The sequence below is a fragment of the Falco biarmicus genome, chromosome 2, assembly GCF_023638135.1.
Source record: "Falco biarmicus isolate bFalBia1 chromosome 2, bFalBia1.pri, whole genome shotgun sequence".
Taxonomy (NCBI): Eukaryota; Metazoa; Chordata; class Aves; order Falconiformes; family Falconidae; genus Falco; species Falco biarmicus.
Window position 1 is genome coordinate 20,385,940 of NC_079289.1, and position 23,775 is coordinate 20,409,714.

Genomic DNA, 23,775 nt, shown 5'->3' on the forward strand with positions numbered 1-23,775 from the left:
ATCCGGCGCTACCAGCGGGCGCCCGGCAGCGCCCCCCGCCCGGGCCCGCCCGGCACCTCACAGGTTTTCGGAGGAGCCACGCAAAGCCTGCGGGCAGCCCCGCCGCACGGCAGCTGCCAGCCCCAGCGAAGCGTCTGCTACACGGGGCTCGGGCTATACGGGCCCCGCCGGCGCCCCGGGCCCCAACACCCCTCCCGCGGGCGGCTGCGGGCCGCTGTCGCTCGCCACCGGCCACCCTTCCCCTCAGCCCCCGCGGCGCGCACAGCTGCCCGCCCCGTTCCCGGCCGCCGCCCCAGCCCCGCTCCCGGGCTCCGGCCGGCTCGCGCCGCCCCCTCCCTCCTCTCGCGAGAGCTGAGGCGAGCGGCGGGACATCCGGGGCCGCCGGCGGTGTGTGCGGCGGGGCAAGATGGCGGTGGAGTCGCGCGTTACGCAGGAGGAGATTAAGAAGGAGCCGGAGAAGCCGATCGACCGGGAGAAGGTGTCGGGGGTGGCGCCGCGCGTTCTCTGGCGCCGCTGCCGGGCGCGGCGGGGCGGGCAGCGGGGAAGGGAAGGGGGCGGGGGCGGTGTGGCGGCGCTGGGAGGCCCGCGGCGGGGCGGGGGGGGCGGCAGGGCCCGGTGAGCGGCCCCTCAGCCTCGTCCCGCCCCGCAGACGTGTCCGCTGCTGCTTCGCGTCTTCACCACCAACAACGGGCGGCACCACCGCATGGACGAGTTCTCCCGCGGCAACGTGCCCTCCAGCGAGCTGCAGATCTACACTTGGTGAGTGCGCGGCGGCCCGGGCGGCCCTGCCCGGCCCTCGGGGCCCTGGGAGGGGGCTGGCAGCGGGGCCGGGGCGCCTGCCAGGCCTGGGCGCCTTGGCAGCTGCCGGAGGGGGTCCGGTGGGCGTCGCTTAATGCAGGAAACGTGGGGGAGTTGTGGTGGGTGGCGGCTCCGCGGGGGAGGGCAGCCGCTGCCGCAGTACGGCGGCTCTTCTGGCCGTGGCAGCTCCGACCTGGCAGGCCGGCAGCACAGCTTTAGCCCGGTGCTGGTTGCCGGACACTGGTAGGTAGCGTGGTGGAATTGCCGGTTACCGATGCGGGTAATCGGAGACTTTTGTTGTGGTGTATCTTTCGTTATCACAACGAATCTATTCAACAGAGCTGTTCTCCTTTAATGCTACGATTTTGTTCCAGCAACCTCGTTCTTTCAGTAGAGGTGAATGATGTGCTGCTGTAAGTCAGAGCCGCCTGAGAGCAGAGCCGTGTGTTTTTGTATGGTCAGGTAGCAGTACTTTAACAGAGAGCTGCTTTTTATTGCTTTCAAATTTAGTTTGGAGAACTGCTTGAGTCTGCATTACAAGCACATTAGGTTTTGTTTATAGTATTTTGAAGAATGCTTTTGAAATTGAATTATGCTACTTCTTAAATCTTACTTTTCCTTCAAGGTGTCATCTGGGGTTGTAACTTGCATGTCGTATGGCTGAATAAATCCATATTTGTGGCTAGCAAAGCATGCAGTTCTAATTTACTTCTTAATGGGATTTATGGACTCAGTCCAGGCTATTGATGGTGTCTGAGCTGTTTTCCATCTGCAGAAGTCAGAATGGGCATTGTCTGTCAACACATGGCTCCTTAGTTGCTTGAAGCTTGGAGTGAGTGTACAGTCTATATAATTAGAGCCGCTTTAGTTGCGATGATTGAGTCTTTTTGTTCTTTAAGTTCTAGAAATGAGCTTTAGCCTTGGTCTGGTTGAAGGCTGGGGAAAGGGAGGGCTGCCTGTTAGGGCAGAAATGGAAATCTTGATGGAAATGCGAAACTGTTTTTTCTTTCCTTAAATTTCCTCTAATATTCAAAAAACTACTTCAACATAGATGTCAGCTTAGTGAGGAAACTCTTATGCTGTTTTTTTTTTAATTACATTTATGCAATGAAGACTCCACCATTTAAATAGTAACTCTTTTGAGAGAACTGGAAAAGCAGGTGTTGAAGCCTACATGGAGGTGAAGAGATAACTGTGATACTGCAGTCACTTGGAAGCTAGTTAGAAGCTACATTTGCAGTAGGCCGTGTTGCCTCCAGTCTATAGTAAGTGGTGGATTCTCCCAGCGTTGTGAAATCAATGGCTCACTATGCAGCCAGAATGTAAGATATTGCTCATCTTCAGCTATTGACAGAAAGTATGCAAAAGCAAGGAAACATGGTTAAGTCACAGCAGTGTATTGATTCCATCTTAAATGGGTTTTGGGAAGCTTTTTTTATTGCTGTTGCTTTTGAAATGTGAACCATTTTGGTTTGTTTGTTTGTTTAATCTAGGATGGATGCAACTCTGAAAGAGCTGACCAGCTTAGTGAAAGAAGTTTACCCAGAAGCACGGAAGAAGGGCACACACTTCAATTTTGCAATTGTTTTTACAGATCTCAAGAGGCCTGGGTATAGGTAAATGGCATTTCCTCTCCGGGTTAATAAAATTAGACTTCAGGTACTGGACCGGTGAATTATTTTTCATTAACACAGATTTTTAAGTTCAGAACCCACATACAGAATTTGTGAAGTTCTTGGTAACAGACTGTATGACCACCCATACAAACTCTAAATTTTGCTTGGTGACCGTCATTGTTCATGTCTTACCAAAACAATAAGCCTTGGGTGCTTGAAGGCTTTGGTTGCTGTATTGGCAATCAAGCAGAAGGCAGACCTATGCATCCAGATGAAGCTTTGCTTCTGGTGGTGGGAGGCACGGTAGGTCTTACGTCTGAGAATGTGTTTGCGTTCTAGCAGGGCTTCTTGTTGGAGGTATCTCTCTTCCAGAATGGTATGAGCTAAACTTGTCAGCAACCAGTGGATATATCGTGCTCTGTTATCTCTGGGGTCTTGTTCTGTGTCTGTATGGAAGGGGGGCAAGGGATTTTGTCTAGTATTTAATTTAATATGGTAGAAGGTTCCCCCAACACTCTGCCCCATCAAAAGGAGAATTTGGTATGGCTTTTCTTGGTGCACCTGGTACTGGAGAGAAAAAAACCAAACAACCCATCATCCTGTGTAGATAGCTAAATGTTAAGTAGAGTGCAGAGGACAGCATGGGAGGGTTGTGATGAGCCAGTACAGTTCTTGTTTGGAGATCTAGAGAGATTTGCCTCTGATGATCAACTTGCCTTTCCTCCTGCGTGCAGGGTGAAGGAGATCGGCAGTACCATGTCGGGCAGGAAGGGCACAGATGATTCTATGACATTGCAGTCCCAGAAATTCCAGATAGGAGACTACTTGGATATAGCAATCACTCCTCCAAACCGTGCACCGCCCCCATCAAGCCGCATGAGACCATACTAAACCGTTGCTTCTTTGTGTGATCACATCTTCTGTATATTCCTACTTGCTGTTCTAAAGCAGGCTTATTTTTTTTGCTTTTGTTGCTAAGCAAGAACACCTGAAGACAAAGCTAAGCATCAGAAATGAAAGTTAACTTTTAAACCTTACCTTTTAGTTTGTTTAGAAGAAACACTTCTCTTTAGCAGTGCCATCATCCTATCTCTGATTGTTATCTTTGAATGGTAAGACAGTGTGTCCAGTGTTTCAACATTTCCATAAAATGCGACCAGAAGGATTACAGATGTTCTGTAGTTCTTGTTTGGAATAAAGATTGATGATGTTAATCTTTTGATAGTGTGGTTTGGTTTTGTTTATTTTTAAAGTAGGTTTCTGCAGAGAAATTCAGAAGGCTGCTTTTAAGCAGAAGTTGAAGTTGAAAGCCTTTACCTGGTAACCTCTGGGCTTGCTGAGTAGCGGTAGGTGGCACAACAGGGGTTCCTTACACAGGATGATTTCTTAAACCACTGCTGGCTGGATTTTGGAGGAGGAGCATGTAGGTGGTGTGGTTGGAGGCAAGCAAGCTCAGCGCTACTCTCACTGCTGACATACATGCATTGATGGTGGAAAGTTAAGAGATGAGCTGTGTAAAGCTGCCTGCCCTGCGGGATGGCAAGGGGAGCTAGGGCAGACCACTGTGGCTTCCAGGGTCTGCTCTGTCTTGTGCCAAGGTGATGCCAGTCCGTGGATTGGGAGCGGCCTCTGTGACACCGCTATATCCCAGGAGGGGCTGCTGGCCTTTTCAGAGGAAGGTGCGGTTCAGCACACTTGCACATCAGCCTTACTTAAGTTCTGAAGAACTAGTATTGTCTTGGGAAAATGGAAGGTATAAAGCTTGCTTTTTTTAGAACAGTGGTCTCCAAACTTCTTTCTGATCGCACACTCCTCAGTAGAAAACTTTTGAGCACGTGCTTCCAAAATTATAAATTACATCCATCTACTCCTGTACAAATGTATTATGTGCATTTATAAAACTAAAAAAAAATTGGCATTAAAAAGGTGAAATACTTCCTGCACCCCACTTGCGTGCGTACCAGTTTGGAGGTGGCCTGGCTTGTCCTGCGCACCCCACTTTGGAGACTTTTAGAAGACTGGAGTATCTGCAGAGACCTGGCCAGAAGAAATACGGTATTTCCAGATTGAGGCTGAGTAAGGAGGAGGCAGAACTATTTCTTAATGAAAATGTAACAGCAGGTGCAGTGCCCAGAGCTGCTCTTGCGCGTGGTTTAGGTGAACCGAGAGGCGGTGAGACAGTAAGGCTGCAGAGCTCTGGGTGTGTGTGGGAGTCCTGACCCTGACCCTCACCATCGAGTTCTTGGCCAAGTGAACCTGCGGGGTGGAGGCAGCTGGCTCACACACCCAGTTCTCCTGGGCTGTTGACCACAAGCAATATATTGTCTACGTGTACTGACCAAGAGGACAACACCCAGTTTTGACTTCCAGAACTCCAAGGAAGGTGAATATTGTAGCCTCTTTCCCTTTAGTTGTCTTCACCTGATGAATACATATGACTTTGGGCCCTCCACTGACTGGTCTGAGCTGGGTAAGTCTCGCTGCTGAGCTGTCCGTCAGGTGGCTTTTCACAAACACTCGCTGCTTGTATTGAACACGGGTTTTTCAGTGCACTGTAACTCTTGGGTGCTGGGGCAAGGCCAGGGTGCTGAGAGGTATTAAGGTTCAAGTTTGTTCTGAGTTAAAAAGATGGAACTGGAGGGTGTTGGGGGTGTTCAGCAGCCAGCTTCCGGAATCCTCGAAATAGGGGAGAGGGTAGCTAAGGGGGCTCAGCTGTTCATGCGGAAACTGGGAGGCTGGTCTGCGTGACGTTGCCGGGTCCCTTCTTAAGGAGCAGGAGGAAGAAGTGGGGATGCACCCCCCGCAAATCAGTGTCACACGGGCCTCCCGCAGCTCAGTGCTTGCCGGTGTCTTTTGTCACTGCAGGGGGAGAGCTTGAGACACGGAGATGCCGCTGGTCCTAGAGCAGGCTCCAGCTGTCCCTGGGCTGTGTGCCCCTGCCAGTGACCGTGAGCCTTGGGCTGGCTGGGAGAGTACCAGGTGCTTGTTCTCTGCGTGTTGTGCCCGTGTGCTCAGAAAGGCAAGAACAGGAGTAGAAGCCATAGCCGCTCCTTAGAGCCTTCACCTTCCTCACCCGCCTTAGCAGAGCAGAGGCGAAGACCTGGTAAGTGGTCCTGTCTGAGGACAAGGCATTGCTTTCATGACGTGTGATTTTTATATATATATATATATGTATGTTTGGTGTTTGCTTTTGTTGTTTGGGTTTTTTTTTTTTTTTCCCTCTCAAGAGTCTCTTAGTGCAATAAACCCTGAAGGATTTTAGGTTCAGTTCTGCCCATGGTTCACCCTCTTCTGTCCCCTTTTCTGGCTTATAAGTTAGGGAGTTCAATTTTAGCCTTCAGGAGTGACCCTCATTTGCACAATCACCTGCATCTGAGTCACTTTTTCCCCTAAGATGGAAGAAGCTGAAAAGTGCTTCCCACCCTTTTTTAAAGAGAGCTCAAGACCATACAAGCGTTTTACAAGGGACTGGAAGTGGCAACCGGGGTGATCTGATGTGGTCAGAGGTGGGATGGGTAGGATGCTTTGCCAGGGTGAAGGCAGTCGCCTCTGGCGTGAGGGGGAGGCTCACCGCAACGCTGCTGCTGTGAGGAGCCCGTGTGTTGTAACAGCTCAGTGACTTCTGTGTGACACGGGGGGCAGGCTAGGGACCCGTGCCGCCTGCGGGCTGGGTCACAGCCATCTGATCAGCTGTCTGGTTTTTGGCACCTTACAGACCCGGGCAGACAGAAAAGCGAGGACAGCTGCTAAGTGGCCTGCTTGCCACAGGGCATCACCCATGCTGTAAAATGAGTGCAGCAACCAGCATGTAATTAGAGAATTGCACAGCCATTAGAGGTACACAGGAATGTGGGCATTTCCTTGGTTTTGTGTCCTGGTTTTTGCTTTAATTATGTTTAAGAATAATTCTCAAAATTAAATGTAGTCAAGATATAAGGCAAGAGCAGCAAGTGAGCCCATGTCTGTGACTCAGCTGCTCTGGGAGGCAGCTGAGCTTTGTTGCTGGAATGGGAGACATGGCCCAGTGAGGGCTCAGGCCTGCCCAGCATGGGGCAGGTCTCTGCACACTTCAGAGAAAGAGAGGAACACCTGCTGGCTTTATATTTGGTATCCTGTGGAGCAAAATCACCAGGAAATGAACATGCAGAACTGCCCTCAGTAGCGAATACTCAGCTTGATTGCTGGGGTATGGAGTTCACCTTCACGTGGCTAACATAGAAGTATAAACTCAGCTGACCTCTTCCCCAGCTGCTTTGGGCTAAATGTGTTTCAGGAAAGAGATTTGCCCTCAAACACTTGCACTGCACAGAGAAAGGTAATGCGGAAGTGAAGGGAGTTCAAGTTTCTGTACCTATCTTTGTGGGAAAAGACACTTGAGAGGTCAGTGCAGTTAGTTAGGGTTAGGCATTCCCTACATCAAAAATCCACAGTGCAACCAAGGCCAACCAAGTGCAGCGTGGGACTCAGACAGCAGCAGCACCAGAGTACGACCATTGGGGTGTTGCAAGTGGTGGAATAGTAAGTAAAAGTTGTCACCTGCTAAGCTTCTACTGCAAAGGAGGGGATTTACTCACAGTAACAAGGTTGTCTGTCTCTTTTGAAGCTACTAGAAAAGCTTAGGGAGGATGTCAGTCCCTAAAAAGAGCAAAATACTACAGCGCTGTGGTTCAGGGAAATTAAAACATGGTCTCAAAATTCATTAACAGTGAGCAATCCCATATGCTCAGGAAGTAAAGTGGTGTAGACGACACTGAATCCGGATCTGTCAATCCACAGGACTGACTTGATTTGTATGTAGCAATTTAATGAGTAATTTTTGTCCCTTATCAAGGCAGCTGGATGAGATGGTTTTTTTCCCCTTTTCTTTTTGGCTGCTTAAAGCTCTAACAGATACAACACTCAGTTTCACGTCTGCGCTTTCACCAGCAACCACCTCTCCAAAGCTCTTTTTTACCTCCCAGCTGCTTAAGGCAAAGACCTAGGATGATGGTTTAAAAAAAAAAAAAAAAATGTCCTGACTTGTCATTTCTTTCTTAGATGTAAATGCCATCCACAGCACCCCAGCCAGCAGGCAGCTTTTGCCCAGGCCTCTCCAGGGATAACCCCCCACCCTTGCAGGTGTCCCTCCGGGCCTCGCCTCATGCCTGTTCTTCCTCAGAGGGGCTCAGTTTTTCTCTGCCTTTGACTGGTGACAAACACCTGGGCCACTCATGCAGGTCTGGCATCTGGTTTAATTCCCTCCCTAGTTAAGCAGCGAGGACAACTTGCACACATGCTGTCAGTAACCTGGGCTGCATCAGGCACAGGCCTTGCTCCAGCACCGTGTTCGCCCTCTGACTGGAGCAGCTGTGGAGGCTTAACTTCTGCTTTACAGCTCTGGTCAAAAGCAGAAACAGACATCGTGCAGCAGGAAAACATTAAGCATTTTCAGCAAGTTCTCGCGCTCCCGATGGAAAGTAAGGGAAATTGAAAAGGTCTCAGAAAGCCTGTTGTGTCACAGCAGATGAATGACAACACCTATGGTCGTGTTCAAAGAGCAGCGCTGTAAGTAACGCGACAGCCGAGATGTGACCTGCCAAAACCAAAGCGATCCAGTTACCCGCTGTTGTCTCATCCCTTGTGTCTAAACATTACAGCGGATCAGCTGGGTTAAACGACAGCATCAGTTCCTCTGACAGAACAGGACCCCGAGGAATGTAAATTTTAAAGCACCCTTGTCATGTCATGCACAGCAGCAGCTGTGTCTGGCCACAAGACCTGTTGCTGATGAGGAGGTGCCTGGCTGGCATACCCTGGGCCCCGGAGGTAAAAAGTGGCTAAGGGCTGGGTTTGGAGGGGCTGGGGCGTTCAGGACCCTCCCTGGGGCATTTCCAGTCTCACAGAACTGACATCCTGGCCCAAACTCACTTGTCTTCCGCACTCAGCATGAAAATCCAGTGGACGCTGCAAGCAGCAGCTTCAGGCGCACCTCTGGGTGAGCTCCTCCGTGCTGGCTGAGGCTTGAATCGCCCATCTCGTGCTTCAGGCAAACGTGAGTTACTGTCTTCAGGCTTAGAAGTACTTGGGGGTCTTTAACAGAGGCCTAAAGCTGCACCTGGCCCAGATGACCCCGCTGTATATGCTGCGTGTTGCTTTCCTCGAGCCCTCAGTACGTGTTTGAGACACGGAAGACCTGCCGGTGCTCTGTTGCTGAGCAAGAGACAGGAGCAAGCGTAGGTGACCCTTTCCCTTCTAGTCTTCTGCTGAGGCCTCCTAGCTGAAAGCCACAAAGCACGTACCCCCGGCTTCAGAGGACGAGAGGGGAGAGCCTCGGCGGCAGTTCCAGGCAGGGCGGTGGAAGAACAGCACCAGGCACGCAGCAGCCCCACATGGTCACCTGCCTGCTCAGTGGGGGCTGCGCACCATCCTGCAGCCCTCGCGTAGCGCGGGGCCTGCTGGCAGGCGTGCCACGCTCCTGCTGCCTTTGGGCTACGAACTGCACCGCAGAGCAGGAAGCTTACGCTTTCCAGGGAGGGAAAAGGGCAGCACCCACATATAGAAGTACTAAAGGTTTGAAATACGGTCCCACCAGCACCACATCACGACAGCCTACGTGGCTGGGAATGAGCCACTCCGCTCTGTACCTACAGGGCCCGTTTCCAAGGGCAAGGCTGGCTGTAGCAGCTGTGTCTCCTCCAGTCTGATCGATGCACAAGCACCCAGGCAGGTGGCCCAGGGAGGGGGAAGGGGGCTTGGGAGCAGGAGCAATGGGTGCTGCGGTGAAAAAGAGGAATTGCTTCAACTGCCACAGAAGTGCTCATAGAACAACAGCCTCAGGAAGCCTTACCAAAGCAGCTAGAGAGACAGGACACACCGCGCTGAGCAGCTTATCCTGCCAGTGGAGGGAGGATGTGCTGGCTCCCGTTCCCTGCACCCTTTCCCTGCTCTTGCCTCAGCACCCATTAGCACCCTTGCAGGTCAGCACATAGGGTCCATGAACAATTTCATCTTGGGAAACAACAGATAGTTCCCGGTGGCTGGGCAAGCAGTAATGGCTTCCCCTGCAGCCACAACTGCAGTGGTGCAACCAAAGGCATGGGACCTGCGGCTGGGGGAGAGGAAAGGTGGGACCATGCAGCAAGGCCTTACTGGTTTACAACAATTGCGTAAGCAACCATTAGGGAGCGTAACTGCAGGGCTTTAAGCCAGGAATACATTATGCCAAAAATTATAAAAATATTTGAAGACCTTCTTGCTGGATGTTCTGCAAACTGTCCTTCACTTGGTCTTTCCCCAGGAGAAATGCCCGCGTAGCACAGCACCTTCCTCTGAGCACCTTCCTGCGTGTGCACAGTTGTGGTATTTTTTATATATATTTTTTTAAACTCTTCAACTTGAATTTGGCAAGATCAAAGAAATTCATGGACCTGGTCAGCTCCCGACCATGATGTCAACTGCCCCTTTGTACAAGTGGGTATTACCCTAAGAACAGCATGAGGTTTCACATCTAAGTTGATAGATAATATAGGTAGCATTGACTAATGCCTTCTTGGGAGAAAGTTGTACTCCTGTGGACTAACGTACCTGTGATTCCATAGTGTGGCCACTGGATGTTGTCATTGTTCCTTACAAATGCCACAGTCTCTGTGTTACTGTCCCACAGGGAAACAAAGTACTCCCAAAATACAAGGCAGCTCCAGCTGCCAGCTACAGCTGGTTGATGGAGCAGATGCAACCACCACGAGGAAGAGCTGAATAATGACAACAGGGAACAAAGCAAGTACCACATCTTACAGCAGATTTAAAGCATCCATGGTGCTTTAATTAACCAAGGAAGCCTGGATGCCAGTTATTGCTCCAGTGATTTATCTTGTCCATGAAAGCACAACCGGAGGCACTAAGTGATGCTTGCCATTTATCCATTTGACATCCATCTGGGAAGCTTCATTTCACTGCGAGATCTGTATTTGTATTCGACCTCAGGCAAAGCATTTTGAAGATAAGGAAACAACTGCACTGACCATGTTAAGGGGCTTCCTCAGCAGCACAAATGAGATGCTCCTTTGACAAAAATGGGATTATGGGAGAAGATTCTGTTAGCTGATGCATTTGATATACTTATTAAAAAAAAAAAATTAAGAACCACAGCAAATGAAGGAAAACTAAAGGCCATGCTTTTTTGGTTGCTTCCCAGATGTCCCTAAATGCTGAAGTGCAGTTTTGTGCTGACTTCAATCTTTCCTGACTGCAGCTACTGCTGGAAGGGAAGGGTGAGAAACCAGATCACATCTTCTATCTGATCTAGCACTCACACAGGCAGAAGCCGAGTTTGAGATTACTGTTGGGGAGGACAAACTACAAGAGAAAACAAAATTAATCAGCCTTTCAGTGGCTTGGCAAATGCAAGGAATCCACTGTAGAACTGCACAAGCCCTAGGTTCCGTGCGGGAGAATTGGTGTAACAGCCTCTAGTGGAAGCAGCCCCCAGTTAAACTGAATCAAGCACAACACAGAACCATACTCTGAGAAAGTTTTGCCTGTTTTCAGGTAACCATTGCATCTTCCAGAACTACTGCATTTGCTACTGTTTATCCAAAGTGCACTTTCTGACTGGCCAATGCTGTTATCCAATTCACCCCACAACAAATCAACATGTATCTTTCCTCTTGCATTCTTCACGCTCTGACATGTTACATGAGTGTGCAGTGGGACGAGCCTTCCTTCAGCAGGAATACTGGCTTATGTGGAGTCTCGCCCTCCTCCAAACCCATGGCTACATCCCTGGTTGTTCCAGTACTTAAACTGCACAAGTTCATCAGATGGCCACGCAGCCACCCACATGACAGCTGATCTGAGTAGAAAAAAAAAAAGGAAAAGAAAACAAAAGACAAAACACAAAACTCTCCCTCCCTAGTTTATTTTGAACACAGATAATTTTCCAACACTGTTACGCTTTTACTTACGCCAACTTTTCCCTCCCTCACCTCCAATACTCAAACTACTCCTTAGGCCTTACTGAAACCTAAAAGGTTTTCAAAAGTAAAGCACAACAAACTAAAACTAGTTTTTGTTTTGCTGCTCTGATAATTATCTGCCATCACAGCAATGGTCCTACTATAAAGAAGAATATAAGTACAAAGAGCAGTGTTACCTGTATTAGGATAACATTGTAGGCAAGAAAAGCAAAACTAACTAGTAAAACTTTGTTTCTAGACTCCAAAAAGTCTCACGCCAGCATGTCATAATAGCTTGAGTAGACCAGAAGATTTTAAGACTTCAATTGTCATCCTGAAGATAATCTGTATTTCAAAATAGTAATTGAATCCCTTTAACATTAGTTAATGAAATAGCTACAAAATGTAGCAAAAATTATTTTTTAACAGGCAAGAAAAACTATGCAAGTGGCTTACTGTGAGAACCCCAGCACTGCTGGGTTCAACTCTGCATAGGGCAGGGGAGCAGAGAGTTTTCTCAAGTGTAGGGAAACGACATGTATAAGCACTTTTGGGAATATCCTTAGGTGAAGGCAGGAGGGAATACAGCCAGGTCCAGGACAGTAGTGCTGCTTGTTCCATTTCATGTTAAATGGGGTCCTTCGGGAAATCTAACTTGCTTCAGGGCAAGAAAGTAGCCATGAAGTGCTGTGAAGGGAGAATGCAGAATGTGAAACCCCTGCTTACTTCTGGTAGATCAGTCTGGCTCTGCAGCAGATACTTTTTACCTTTTTAAGACCACCACATTCCAAGACTAGCATCCAGCCCATTAAATGGTTTTAGTCTGTGAAGATGCTGGAAGCAGGTCTGGCCTTCACTCTCTGAAGGAGCAGAGTAGAACAAGTGGTTTTATAGCAGCCACCAAGCACCTGAGACAGATTCATTTATTATTCAAAAGTGTCAATCAAGCTCAAAGACTGACATATAATAATACATAAATAGAAGTTAGCACAGAAAAATGACAGTGTGCTGAGTCTGGAACTAGTAAAAAAAATCAGCTTCTCCAGTTAATTTGATGTATGCTTATCCTGGAGAATTACTAGAATAGCAGGAAAAAGATTTTAGCCACATATCCATCTAAGCAACTGGAGAAATACTTCCAGGCATCTCTAGATGTTTGCATATCCTGAGAACTTAAAAAAAAAAAACCAACCACAAAACTGGAGCTGTGTTTAGAAAGTTCAGAACAGCATACACTTCCTCCCCAGCTCCTGGGACAGTCTCTCCCTTTTCATGTATTGCATGCCTGTCCTCATATAAATGACAAAATTTTAGCCATCAACAGGAAGAACATATACATATGGTAAGAGCAGTCCTGGAATTACTCAGAGAAATAGCTGACACTGGAAACAGCAAACTGGCTCCAAACAAGGATAAGCTGGGATTTCTTGTGGACAAAAGTAAAATCTCTGGTCGAAAAAAAAAAATCCTAATTACTATGACTACCAGATGCTACAAAAAGAGTCAAACACCCCTGAGAACTTAAGCTTGGTTAGCTGTTATGGGGATAGATGTGCATGTTTAGAAGTGACACTATCACTTACAGAATGCACACATGGCAGCAGAGCAGGAGAATAAGCAGTCACCTACATGCCCGCCAGCAAATCTTTCCAGCAGTTGAAGATAAACAGTAAAGCAGGAGTTACTCTTCCAGTAAAGAAAAGGACTTCTTTCTGTTTAAGATACCAAATACTGTTGAAGTACTGCACTTCAGACTCAGCCCTGGAATGATGTGCAGCATCACCAGAACAGCCAGAGATACCTGCTTTCTGGGGCAATGTACTGGACTCGTCCCCTTGCAGCAAAACTACACTTCTCTACAGCCTACTGCAAACACAAACATACACAACCAACATGAGAATCAGATGAAACAACTGAAGTGCTACCTCATACACAACCCCGGTCCTCTTTGAAGCACATAAATATATTCAAAACCCCTCAATACATTTTGCCAATAATATCAATTAAAAAAATACGCACAAGTTGTTAGTTCAAGTTCATTCACATAATGGAAAATTTTTCTCCATTAAATAAAGCTTGTCCTTTGCATGCTTCTTTCCTCCCACCAATATAATATTTTGTTTTTCAACCTTGTTACAATTCAGTGATAAGATCCATGAATATCAAGCAGTCTCAACATGGTCTTCAGCTTGATTTCAGGTATTTGGCTTGACATATCCAGGATATCCTCTGCAAATAAATCCAGAAGAGTTCATGAACTTACTGTCTCAATCATATTTTGAATTAGCAGAAGACACAAACATCAAAGCTTCTTTTAAACCATCCTGACAAGAAAAAAAGAAAGGTCAGCTAAAGTAAGAACTTTGCTCTGTTTCATTACTCAATTGGATTCCAACTCCTGGCATATTAAGATAAGTACTTTTATCAGTCTTATTCTGGGTTGTTGTAATTATTATTTGACTCTTTATGTGTTCCTTATACCTCCTACCTAAACAATCTGTACTGGCCCCAAATTTAACTGATATTCAAGTGTAATATACATTACATTGAATAAGGAATATCTACACTTGATCAAGTTGTCACAAAAACGTCTTTCTATTCAAATTGATTTGAAGTCTTTTTAAAGGGTATTATTCCATTGTTCAAAGATTACTCATTGTAGACTAATTTAATCTCATATATTGCTCATAAGATGGCTTTGCATTTCAAAGAACTTTATCTTTACCAGAACAACTGTGAAATCAGTCACATCACTTACATAGTTTTCTCCAACTCCTTAGTTTTATTGCCTAATTTACTCAGAAGAAACCATTCACTAATACTTTGATGGCCACAAAACAAAATATACCTACACATAAAACAGTAAAACTACCTTTTTATTTTTTTTTTTTTTGTAAGGTTGGGAGGATTCAAACACCCAATCAATCATAATGTTTGTTCTTTGCAAAAAGGCCGTCAGATACCATGCCGAAGAATAGTTAGTCACAGCAACAAGAGCTATTTTGGTAGCTGAAGAGCAAGCAGCTGCATGAATTTCTAATTGCATTAAAGCATCTTCATAGCTCCTCCAAATTAAATAACCAAATTTGTAAAATTTAATCATACCTGTTCTCTTTGTGGCAGTCATTACTAAAATCACTTTCAGATCTTGTAGCATTTGCTGCCTTCGTCTCCATTTCCTTGGCTTTAGGAGAATCTACTTTTTTATTATACTTGGACAGAATCTACGGGAAACATTAAAAGGGAATAAAAAGAATTACCTAAGAACTCAAAACAGGATTACAGTTTATGTATTTTTAGTAAGTAGCAGAGAGCTATTTATTTTCAAATAACACAATTTGATAGAACTAAGCCCTTTTAATTTTACTATTTTGATATTAAAACTACTTAGGGGGAAAAAAAAAAACCCCACAGTATATTAGCTAACCTGTAGAATATCATCCGGTATCCTTGTTATTTCTGGAGATGGAGGAGTACTGAGTAACTGGTCATCATAGTTTTTTATTTTGGGAGGAGAAGGGTCTTCAAAATCTTTAAGATACTCATCAGAGGTCACAAGAAAAGGAATGCTATCTTCTATGTGTTGTTTATCTGTTGTGTCATCCTTTGTCACTGACTCATTCTTTCCTCCCTGCTTTACCTGCTGCAAAAGAGGTATTAAATTTCTTTGGTTAATTTACTTATCTTCTGTAAAGTAAAAACATTTATTAAAAACAAAATTACTATTAGAAAGATCTTCTACAATGATATAACAAAAATAGTATTGAAAAAGAATCCCAAACAGACAGTAAGAAGTGTGTGAAAATGTATTTAATTGCTATTTACTACCTTAGCTTCTGTTTTTAGCCATCTTGTTTCAAAATCTGGCAACTCTGGTGTTCCTGTATGACTGGGAGGAGATAGTTTGTTTGTCTTTGGTGACCTTGCTGATACTATAGTATTTTTTCTGGAACAGATTTGCACATCAGGAGTACAGAACTCTAGCATCATAGGAGAAGCCATCCAGCCAGCTGCTGAAATTAAGGGTGAAAGTGTGGAATAAAAATAAAAATACACACACATGTTATAAGTTTCAGTGCCCCAGTTTAGTTCTTTAAGTCTATTTGCATATTCTAACACACCTGTATCATTTTAGCTGATATTTTCAGCATGAAGAACCACCTAAATCCCAGAATTCCATAAAAACAGGAAATGCAAATGTAAAAAAAAAAGTCGTAAGTCTAGTCCCACTACTGAATAGCTGAAAAAGCCCAATTTAAACCAACATTGCTTTAGCTTCTCATACATTCAATTGTCACTATATTTGTACAAAGGTCTTCACATATTTTCAAGAGAACATAGTATAATTCCTCTCAAAGAAATTTTAGCACTATTTTTGAAAGATCTAAGTTACTGTCTCGTTAGCCTCTTTCAAAACAGTTTCTTTCCTATCTTTAAACAGATCTAATGGGTATTCTCAGGAAGAAAGGCTGTTGGCAAACCGGTATTTTCATTTCAAATAAGGATAAGCTGTAGTACAAAATGATCGATGGCTCTGTATAATTCTAGATGGATTATGAGTAGAAGAAAGAGCAAAGATTTACACCGAAGTGAGAAACCTTCCCATAGAAGCCACCAACATTAATTTCTAGACATTAGTACTCATACAATGACTAGGCCTAGATTAACTATATTGAACAAGAAACACAGTTTAAAAGTTAACCATGTGTTTACAATGCATTTACTCATGCATCATGTAAAAATTGCATACGTATACTTATTTCACATACTTTTAACTTACCATTCTCAGCTGTCACATTTGATTTTGGCCTAGGAGTAACCATGATCTCCCTGGATATAATTTCTGGTACATTGACTTTAAGATCATCTTCTTCAAACAACCTGAAAATTAAACCTCTCAATGAGTTCTCAAGTAATATGAAGAAATCACAATTAAAGGAATACTGTCAAACTGATCACTTTTTTAGTATTTGTTTATCAACATGCAAGTCAAAAATTCATTTCCTCGAAGATGACTTTTTCATCTATGATTCTACTGCAGCAATTTGTAGCATGCAGATGTTCAGTCCATCCACAATTTACCAAATCCACTAAGATTTCAATCCAAGGCATTAAAAGAAAAATAATCCCAAAATGAACAGACAACAAAAGGTGTCTAGGGCAGGAGGAAATCTTTTTGGCTCTTAAACTAGTACCGTTGTGAGCACAAAAAGGTTTTTAATTCAGTTTTGAAGTTTGAATAAAATTACTTATGTTAATCACTAGCTGACTTACAGTGAAAAGCCATTTAAAAATCAATTCCACAAAACTGGAAACAGAAGCGTTCAGAATTCTTTTTTCCTACCCAAAATATTCCAGTGGAAGAAGGGTGTAGGCAGTTAAGGGACAATACCAGACAAGAAAGCTTACCTAAACTCTACACAAAAGTGTGCCTACTTGAGAACTAGATTTAGAGCTTCTCTACACAAAGCCTAAACATAAAAAAAAAAATTTAAAAATATGTTTGAGGCAGTATATTTTACTTAGATGAACACATCTCGAGTCAGAAAAAAAGAATTTTTCAACTGAGTTTTGCCTCAGAGGTATTATAGATACCTAAACCCATACGATTCCTAGTTTTTACAATGGAGAAGAACAAGTACAACACTTTTCTTCAGATGCTTTCCCCCTTTTTTTTTTCCCCCTCTCCTTTCTTCTCTCTGGATTACTTTTGGTTTCAGCTTTGTAGTAGGTGCATCAAAGCACATTGTTCCTTTCACCTGCTTTAAAACTGAAAAACAAAGCTGGAGGACTTGAGGTCTATCAAATATTTTTGAGAACTTTGAGATGAATTTTTGAAGTGGTTTTCACACAATACGTAGCTGCTAGACAGTTTTCAGCTAGATACAAGACCTGGATGGCACAAGCGAATTATATGAAAGGGCAGGGCTGTCTCCAAGAAAGTCAGATTGTTACCTGTCTTTGTACCTAGAAACTACAGGTATAAGGCTACCTCATGTGTACTAGGTTTTGAGCTTATCTGATCCTCAGGGAAGAGATTCTGCCCATTATCCAATGAAAACATTTTTTTTTTGTTTGTTTCTTTATTTCTTGGCTTAGTGTTCTGCCCATTTAACATGCTGCGCCTTCTCACTAAGAAGTGAGATGAGTACTTTTTGGACATAACAAGCTGTTCAATTGTTTCAACCCTTCTGATCAAACTGCAAGCTAACTTTAATGTTGCAAAATAAACAAAATAAGCAAGCTAAAAGACAGTTAAACAACATTTTAACTAATGACTTAATGTCATGACCCCTCACATATGCCACTTATTCTGAATCCATATGTAGCTTTAACTTGAGTCACAATCAGTATGTGTCCATCTGGTTCGATCATTAATAATGATGATGTGTTAAAAAGCAATCATGCTATAGCTAATTCTCTACAGAATTTTAATATTATCATTATGGGTATGAAAGACTGCTAGTGTGGGATTTTTTTGTATTGTATAATAATATCGCTAGTGGACTACCTAATTGTTTCACTAGAAGCCACAGAAATAGAATCTGCATTTGTGAATGTATCCCTTTATGAATTACAGCCATAATTAAAGCTGAAGATCACATTTAAACTGGTCCTCGTTAAATAGGAAAAGTAGTATAAAACCACAAAAAGTTATAAATATGAGAATAATTTAAATTATGTGATAAGCTGAAACTATTCTCAAAATATTTGAGAGGGAACGATGTTTGAATTATTATCTTACAGAATTGAGTAAGTTTTCCTGTTATTACAATTCAAATACTATAAAGCTTTATAGATATTATAGTATCTACATAAGTATTCCAAAGGAGAGATCGCAAAACCATTTTAAAAGAAAGTGTATCTTTTCACTTTAACTTTTTCCGCAGTAATTAAAAACCAAAAAAAACCCCACTCAAAATTTAACCATTGCAGTAAACTGGATCTCTGGGGGAGGGGACAAGGTCACTCAAGCTGGCATGGTTCTGAAGAACTTCACACCTGTGCCTAAATTGCAAATACCAGCGATTAAAAAAATAAAATTTTAAAATATATAAATTTGAATTATTATTTCCACAACTTAATTTGAATATGGTTCTTGGGGTTTTTTGAACAATTTATCTAAATACCAAATATTTAGCTGCAGAGCACTGCATTTCTTTTAGATACCGTCAGCTTTTAAAATTCAACATGTTGCTAATACTAACTATAAAACCATGACCTAACTACCTTTACATCACCTTAGAAGTATAGAAAATTGCCTCTACTGCTAAGGTGTTCTACATCTCACTGCTGCAGATTCTTTAATTTTAATGAGAAACGTGAAAGTCTGGAGATGTCTTTTCAACAGAATGGAGCAAAAAGAGCTAACTGTTTGCAAGGTGGAGCTGGGTAACACAAGAGATGATACACCTTTTCTGCAACAAGGCATTTTACTGAATGCTTTAGAAGTGTTTTTCTGGGTCTGTATTCCTAAAGCTTTTGAAACCTTTAAATTGGATATATCTACTGCAGACGACACATCCTCAAATCCAAATCCAAAGTTAAGGAAAGCAAAAGATCAGATATACTGTGCATTTTCGCTTTGTAAATAAATTGCGTATGGAAGATTCTTACCGTGGTGCAGTCAAGGGAAGCAGCATATTAAGAGATCTGTTTCATGGCAGCGTTTGGCACCACAAAGGGTAAACATAAAGATAGGCAGAGTTGAAGAAAGACACAGGACTAACCAGCTGGCAGATAATAATGTATCAACTGCTTGAAGACAACAGGGGCAACAGCAGCCAAGAAATTAATGCAGCAAGAGGAAACAACAGAAAGCTCAGTAGAGAAACAAACTGAACTTATGTCATTTACTTACTTCTTGCTTGTCTGAGGAATCTTGCGAATAAGTGACATTGTATAATCCTCATTCATACATGTGGTATGTTTACTAATGCCAAAGTGTTCAAGTTTTGGTGTCACACACTCATAATCGTCCATCTTCAGCATACATTTTGGGGTTTTGGGCAAAACATAGGTGGTCAGTGGTTTTAGTGGGGTCCTGTTCTTTGAATTTTCTTGATGTGCACTTGTTGCATGTTGTTCTTTCAATGCAATCCAAGGTTTGGAGAAAGCATATTGTGAAAGACCAAAATCAGAAAGCTGGGGGGTCTGCAGTGGGTCTTCGGGCACCATTGACGTCACAGTACAAGCAGGAAGATGAGGTACATCATCTGCTTTTTCTTCACCAGATTCCTTCTGGACAGACACTGGCGAATCACTGTTAACTACTTCTTCCTCTCCTATTTAAAAAAGTAATTAAAAAAATTATGCCAGAAGTTTCTCTTTTAAGAATTTCTAAAATAAATTTGGATGTCCTCTCCAATATTCAAAATCAGTTTTATTGTAAAAAATAGATACCTTCTTTCATTTTAAAGCATTGAACCTGAAGCTACAACAGATATCAAAAGCTTATACCAGGCTAAGCTATATTTGTAATATAGGTCACACATCTGCTGAATTTCACTTCATTGGTAAATATTATTTCTAGGAAAAATGAAATTGAGAGATTTTTATGCATGTATTTTTTAATAGGATTCATCTCCCTGCATGAAGCAGGCAAGAAGTGCTAATCTTAAATATATTTATTTGTTTCCATTTCAGTGCAAGAGTGGAAATTCATTAAAAATGTAAACATAAATTACAACAAAACCAAAATTTGTATAGAACAGTTTTTTTGGGAAAGAGCAAAGGTTGCACACAGTACTTTAATACTCATTCTTCAGAAAAACAGTATTGAAGAAAGGTTATGAAGCAGCAACTAAAAACTCATGAAAGTGGGTAGCTTTTTAGGTAACAAGAGCAGCCCACTGCAGAAATAAGCAAATGCGTAATTTGTACATTTCTGTAGTTAAACTGAAACACCCCAAAACATTTGTGAATTTCTGCAAGATACAAGCAGCAAGGCAGGGGTGGGGTGGGGTGGGGAAGCTATTTAAAATAACACGGCAGAGGTATTACCTTTTCGTGTGTCTTGGTATTACATATTCAAATACACTTTGCTTAAAAACACATCTTAAAAAATAAATTAACCTTGTAGCTCTGTTTGAAGTCTTTAAAGGCAGAGAGAAGACAGGAAGGTACTATAAAATCAGAGCCTTCTGCCACATCTTCGTAAAACAGTTGTAGTAGCTTAACTCAGAGTGAATATGGTCCATGACCACAATTTTGGTTTATGTAATGAGTGAATAATGTTCAGGGGATAGTTAAGATGTGCCCGGCCAAAGGCTTCTTGAAGATTGATTTGGCCCTTGACAGGGTATGTGCAGTGCTGATAGTTGTAGTATTTTGCACTTATTTGGAGTATCTGGATTTGTCACACAGGTGTGTGTCCACTTTCTACTGGATTCAGGAACTCCCACTCCAATGATCAAGCTACTACTGCTTGCCACCTGTCACTAATCCCCATATGTGCTTCTCCTTTCCCATCTGTGCTGTGGAACACATTATTTTAATCTTTTCTCTATGGTGATTTTAAGTTAATGCAATCATCACATATGAATACAAACTAATCTAGATACATCTACAACAGTTTCCCATGCATGAGAAGCTGAGGCAGCATAATTCTCTGGGTTACGAAAACATGTTTGCTAGCATGTTTTCTGAATATAGCTATTACTGGAGGGAAAAAAAAAAACAACTCCCCAAACCCACACTAACTGAAGAACATGGCAGGAGATCTAACTCGTAAGTTTTGTATTTTGGTTTATTCTTACAGCACTGATCACAAAATGAACTTTTACCCTCTGGATATTATTATAAAGCAAATAACATAGATGTACTTGATGTCTTAATTAATAGAAACATACATACAACTAAAGAGAAACATTTTAGAAAATTACATTTTTCTTCACATATTTGCCAAGAAATACTACCTGTAGAGTCTTCGAGACATGTTTTGTAGCTGTATTTCTGGAACAGCTCTCTTATTTTTTCAAGATCTGCTGCATTTCTTTCCATCAGTATTTCACTTGCCTTCATAAACTCATGAATTGTTTGCTTTTCAGAGCAACTCTTATTAAGACTGGCATTAACATCTTCCTTTGGGGGCAGAGGAGGTGAGGGAAAGAGAAATATTGGTTCTCAAATCACCACATGGTAGTTAATCCCAGAACTCTTAATGTGTGAACAAGTATTGAACTTCAATTCAGATGAGGATAAGCAGCAAATTTAGGCCTTATCTGTACGTGAAAACTAGGTTACAAAATATAAGGAATATATAGGGCACAAGTGTACAAAGACTTACAAACATTAAACTAAGATGACAGTTCACAATACGATAACTACTTAGTAACCTCTCAAACAAAAATACATTTTTACTGTACAAAAATATAGGATAACAGCAGTTAGTTTGGAATCTTACTGCCCACATACAAAGAACTAGTGCAGAGCAGATGGTAAGACCCAAGTTTATATCCTAGCTTACCTCTCAACTATCTCTACACTTGCTCATTTCTGTAGCCTGTTTTCCCTACTTATGTTAAAGAAATAAAGAACATTCTTCACAAGTTTAACCGAATGGTCAAAGGTACTGAAACTTCTGTGAAGATTTTCTTCACTGCAAGTGCTAGTTATTGGACACAAACAAGCACACCTCTTCTGTAGGGAGCTGCTGCTCCTGAATCTTTTTCCCCTATACCTATGCCTTGGTACAGCTACAAGTTCTGTGTTACCTTTGTCCCTTGCCAGTCTGAATGACAACAGTGACCACCAACTAATAAACAGTGCTAATCTACTTTAAGTCACTCACAAGTTTTTGGGCACTACCCCGACATCCACAGCAGTTATGAGGACTTAGGAGGTCAATGAATAAAAGCAAGGGTCAGTACTGCTGACTAACAAAACTGTATTATGGCTTAATGATCAAAATAGGACTGTAAGTTTATGGAACAGCCCCTTCCTCCAACTTTTCAAGAAGGAAGTGAGTTAAGATGTTACCTTCAAAGTCTCGATTTCACAACAGAGGTCATTGAAGAGTCTTACTGGCGATTCATCTTCATAGTCTTTGATACGCATGTTCACATAAAAGGGTTTAGAACAAAAAAAGGGCTATTGATATTTTAGCATGCAAATACATTCTACATCAGAACATAATCTCCTGTATTAGAGATGCTGGAGACATATGTTAAGAGAGAGTCAAGACAGAGGAAACCAAAAGACAAACTAGTTCATATAGGGTGCCTTGCATGGCATGAGACTGCTATTTGCATAGTATGTTAAGCTACACGGAGAAACTGTACAGGCTTCCATTTTACTGTTGCAGCACTGTAGAAATTAATGTATAGCAGATGTTGGCACAATAGGTAGGTCCCTGGGCTGTCAATGATTACTTATGCCAAGTTTTTATCCTTAAAGAGCTCGAACTTGAAATAATAAAATTTGAAAAAAGACACCACTGAAAAACATACATGAACAAAAACCGGAATTCTGCCTTATTTGCACATGGATAGGTGTTAGCATTGTTCACTTATTTGTGCAGCTGTCATTACTTCTTTCACTGGAAATCAAGGTTAATGCAAATAGTGTAAAAGCGGACGCCTGCTATGTGACAAGACTAGGTAATTGTGTACAAACAAGTGTATGGAGAGACTGTAGCTCAAAGCTTGATGCTGACGGAAGGCCAGATCTGGATCTAGAAGGCAGACTTGGAAATACTCCCTGTTTTGACAATGCAGCTCTGTTTGAAGTCTTACAGCACAGCGATAAATCCAGTTAGAAGATCGAGCTATCAGCACAAGGGGAGAACTCGCCCCGCAAATGCGTTTTGCTGCCTTAATCCATGGAAAGAAGTAAAAGCACGAATGTGATTCCCGTCTCACCCCCCTTCATCCCGTTTTTCCCCGTGATAAATGCTCACCTACGCACCCACAAAGGAGCTCAGAGAACACTGAAGGCTTAACCAATGCCCTATGAGCGACCCCCAGCCCCATCCCCGCACCCGCCAGCCCACCGAACGCCCATCTCCGCACACCCACAGGGGCACGATGGCGGGCGGGACCCCAAATCCAGGGCTCCCGAGGGACACCCGCCAGCCCACCGCCCACCCCATCCCAGCAGCCATCGGCCCCAGCGTCCAGGTGTGTCACCGCCGGGCACCCAGCGCAACCCTCCGGACCTCCCCCGAGCCGGAGGCCTTGCTGCGGGGGGCGGGAGGGGCCCCGGCGGGCTCGGCCGCCACGGGAAGGAGACGGGGCGAGGCCGCGCTTACCCGTGCCCTCCTCGCGCAGGGCCCGCCCCAGCTGCTGCGTCTCCTTCTCCAGCGCCGTGGCGAGGGCGCGCAGCTTGCTGAAGAACTCCCTCGACACATCCATGGCCGCGGGGAGGGGGAGCGCCAGAGGGACAGGGACAGCGCCCCAGCCGCCCCCCACGCAGCCCTAGGCCGACGC

The 23,775-nt window shown here is 43.6% G+C and overlaps 2 protein-coding genes across 8 annotated transcripts; one reads left to right on the forward strand and one right to left on the reverse strand.

The window, feature by feature from the left end:
* Nucleotides 1-326: 326 nt before the first annotated feature.
* Nucleotides 327-3,636, forward strand: SAP18 (Sin3A associated protein 18). The gene is made up of 4 exons (XM_056327511.1): nt 327-478; nt 650-759; nt 2,292-2,414; nt 3,149-3,636. The coding sequence occupies exons 1-4, from the start codon at nt 407-409 to the stop codon at nt 3,303-3,305; spliced, it is 462 nt and encodes a 153-aa protein (XP_056183486.1). The 5' UTR covers nt 327-406; the 3' UTR covers nt 3,306-3,636.
* A 7,658-nt stretch (nt 3,637-11,294) lies between these two features.
* On the reverse strand, nt 11,295-23,731 carry SKA3 (spindle and kinetochore associated complex subunit 3). 7 transcript variants are annotated; one of them, XM_056327501.1, is made up of 9 exons: nt 23,598-23,731; nt 22,328-22,392; nt 21,265-21,430; nt 19,209-19,632; nt 16,128-16,228; nt 15,176-15,357; nt 14,775-14,990; nt 14,453-14,571; nt 11,295-13,576 (listed from the first exon to the last, which is right to left on the reverse strand). In XM_056327501.1, the coding sequence occupies exons 1-9, from the start codon at nt 23,698-23,700 to the stop codon at nt 13,543-13,545; spliced, it is 1,410 nt and encodes a 469-aa protein (XP_056183476.1). In that variant the 5' UTR covers nt 23,701-23,731; the 3' UTR covers nt 11,295-13,542. The 7 variants fall into 7 exon arrangements, with proteins under 7 accessions (XP_056183476.1, XP_056183475.1, XP_056183473.1 ...); XM_056327500.1 differs by having other exon boundaries at nt 15,176-15,360; XM_056327498.1 differs by having other exon boundaries at nt 22,328-22,438; nt 23,598-23,726.
* Nucleotides 23,732-23,775: the final 44 nt, after the last annotated feature.

Coding starts and splice junctions, on each gene's coding strand:
- SAP18 (XM_056327511.1), top strand. CDS start 407: ATGGCGGTGGAGTCGCGCGTTACGCAGGAGGAGATTAAGAAGGAGCCG. Junction 479..649: donor AGCCGATCGACCGGGAGAAG/GTGTCGGGGGTG, acceptor CCCGCCCCGCAG/ACGTGTCCGCTGCTGCTTCG. Junction 760..2,291: donor GAGCTGCAGATCTACACTTG/GTGAGTGCGCGG, acceptor TGTTTAATCTAG/GATGGATGCAACTCTGAAAG.
- SKA3 (XM_056327497.1), bottom strand. CDS start 23,696: ATGTGTCGAGGGAGTTCTTCAGCAAGCTGCGCGCCCTCGCCACGGCGC. Junction 16,229..19,208: donor ATTCCTCAGACAAGCAAGAA/GTAAGTAAATGA, acceptor TTTAATTTTCAG/GTTGTTTGAAGAAGATGATC. Junction 13,577..14,452: donor GACTGCCACAAAGAGAACAG/GTATGATTAAAT, acceptor ATTTATTTGCAG/AGGATATCCTGGATATGTCA.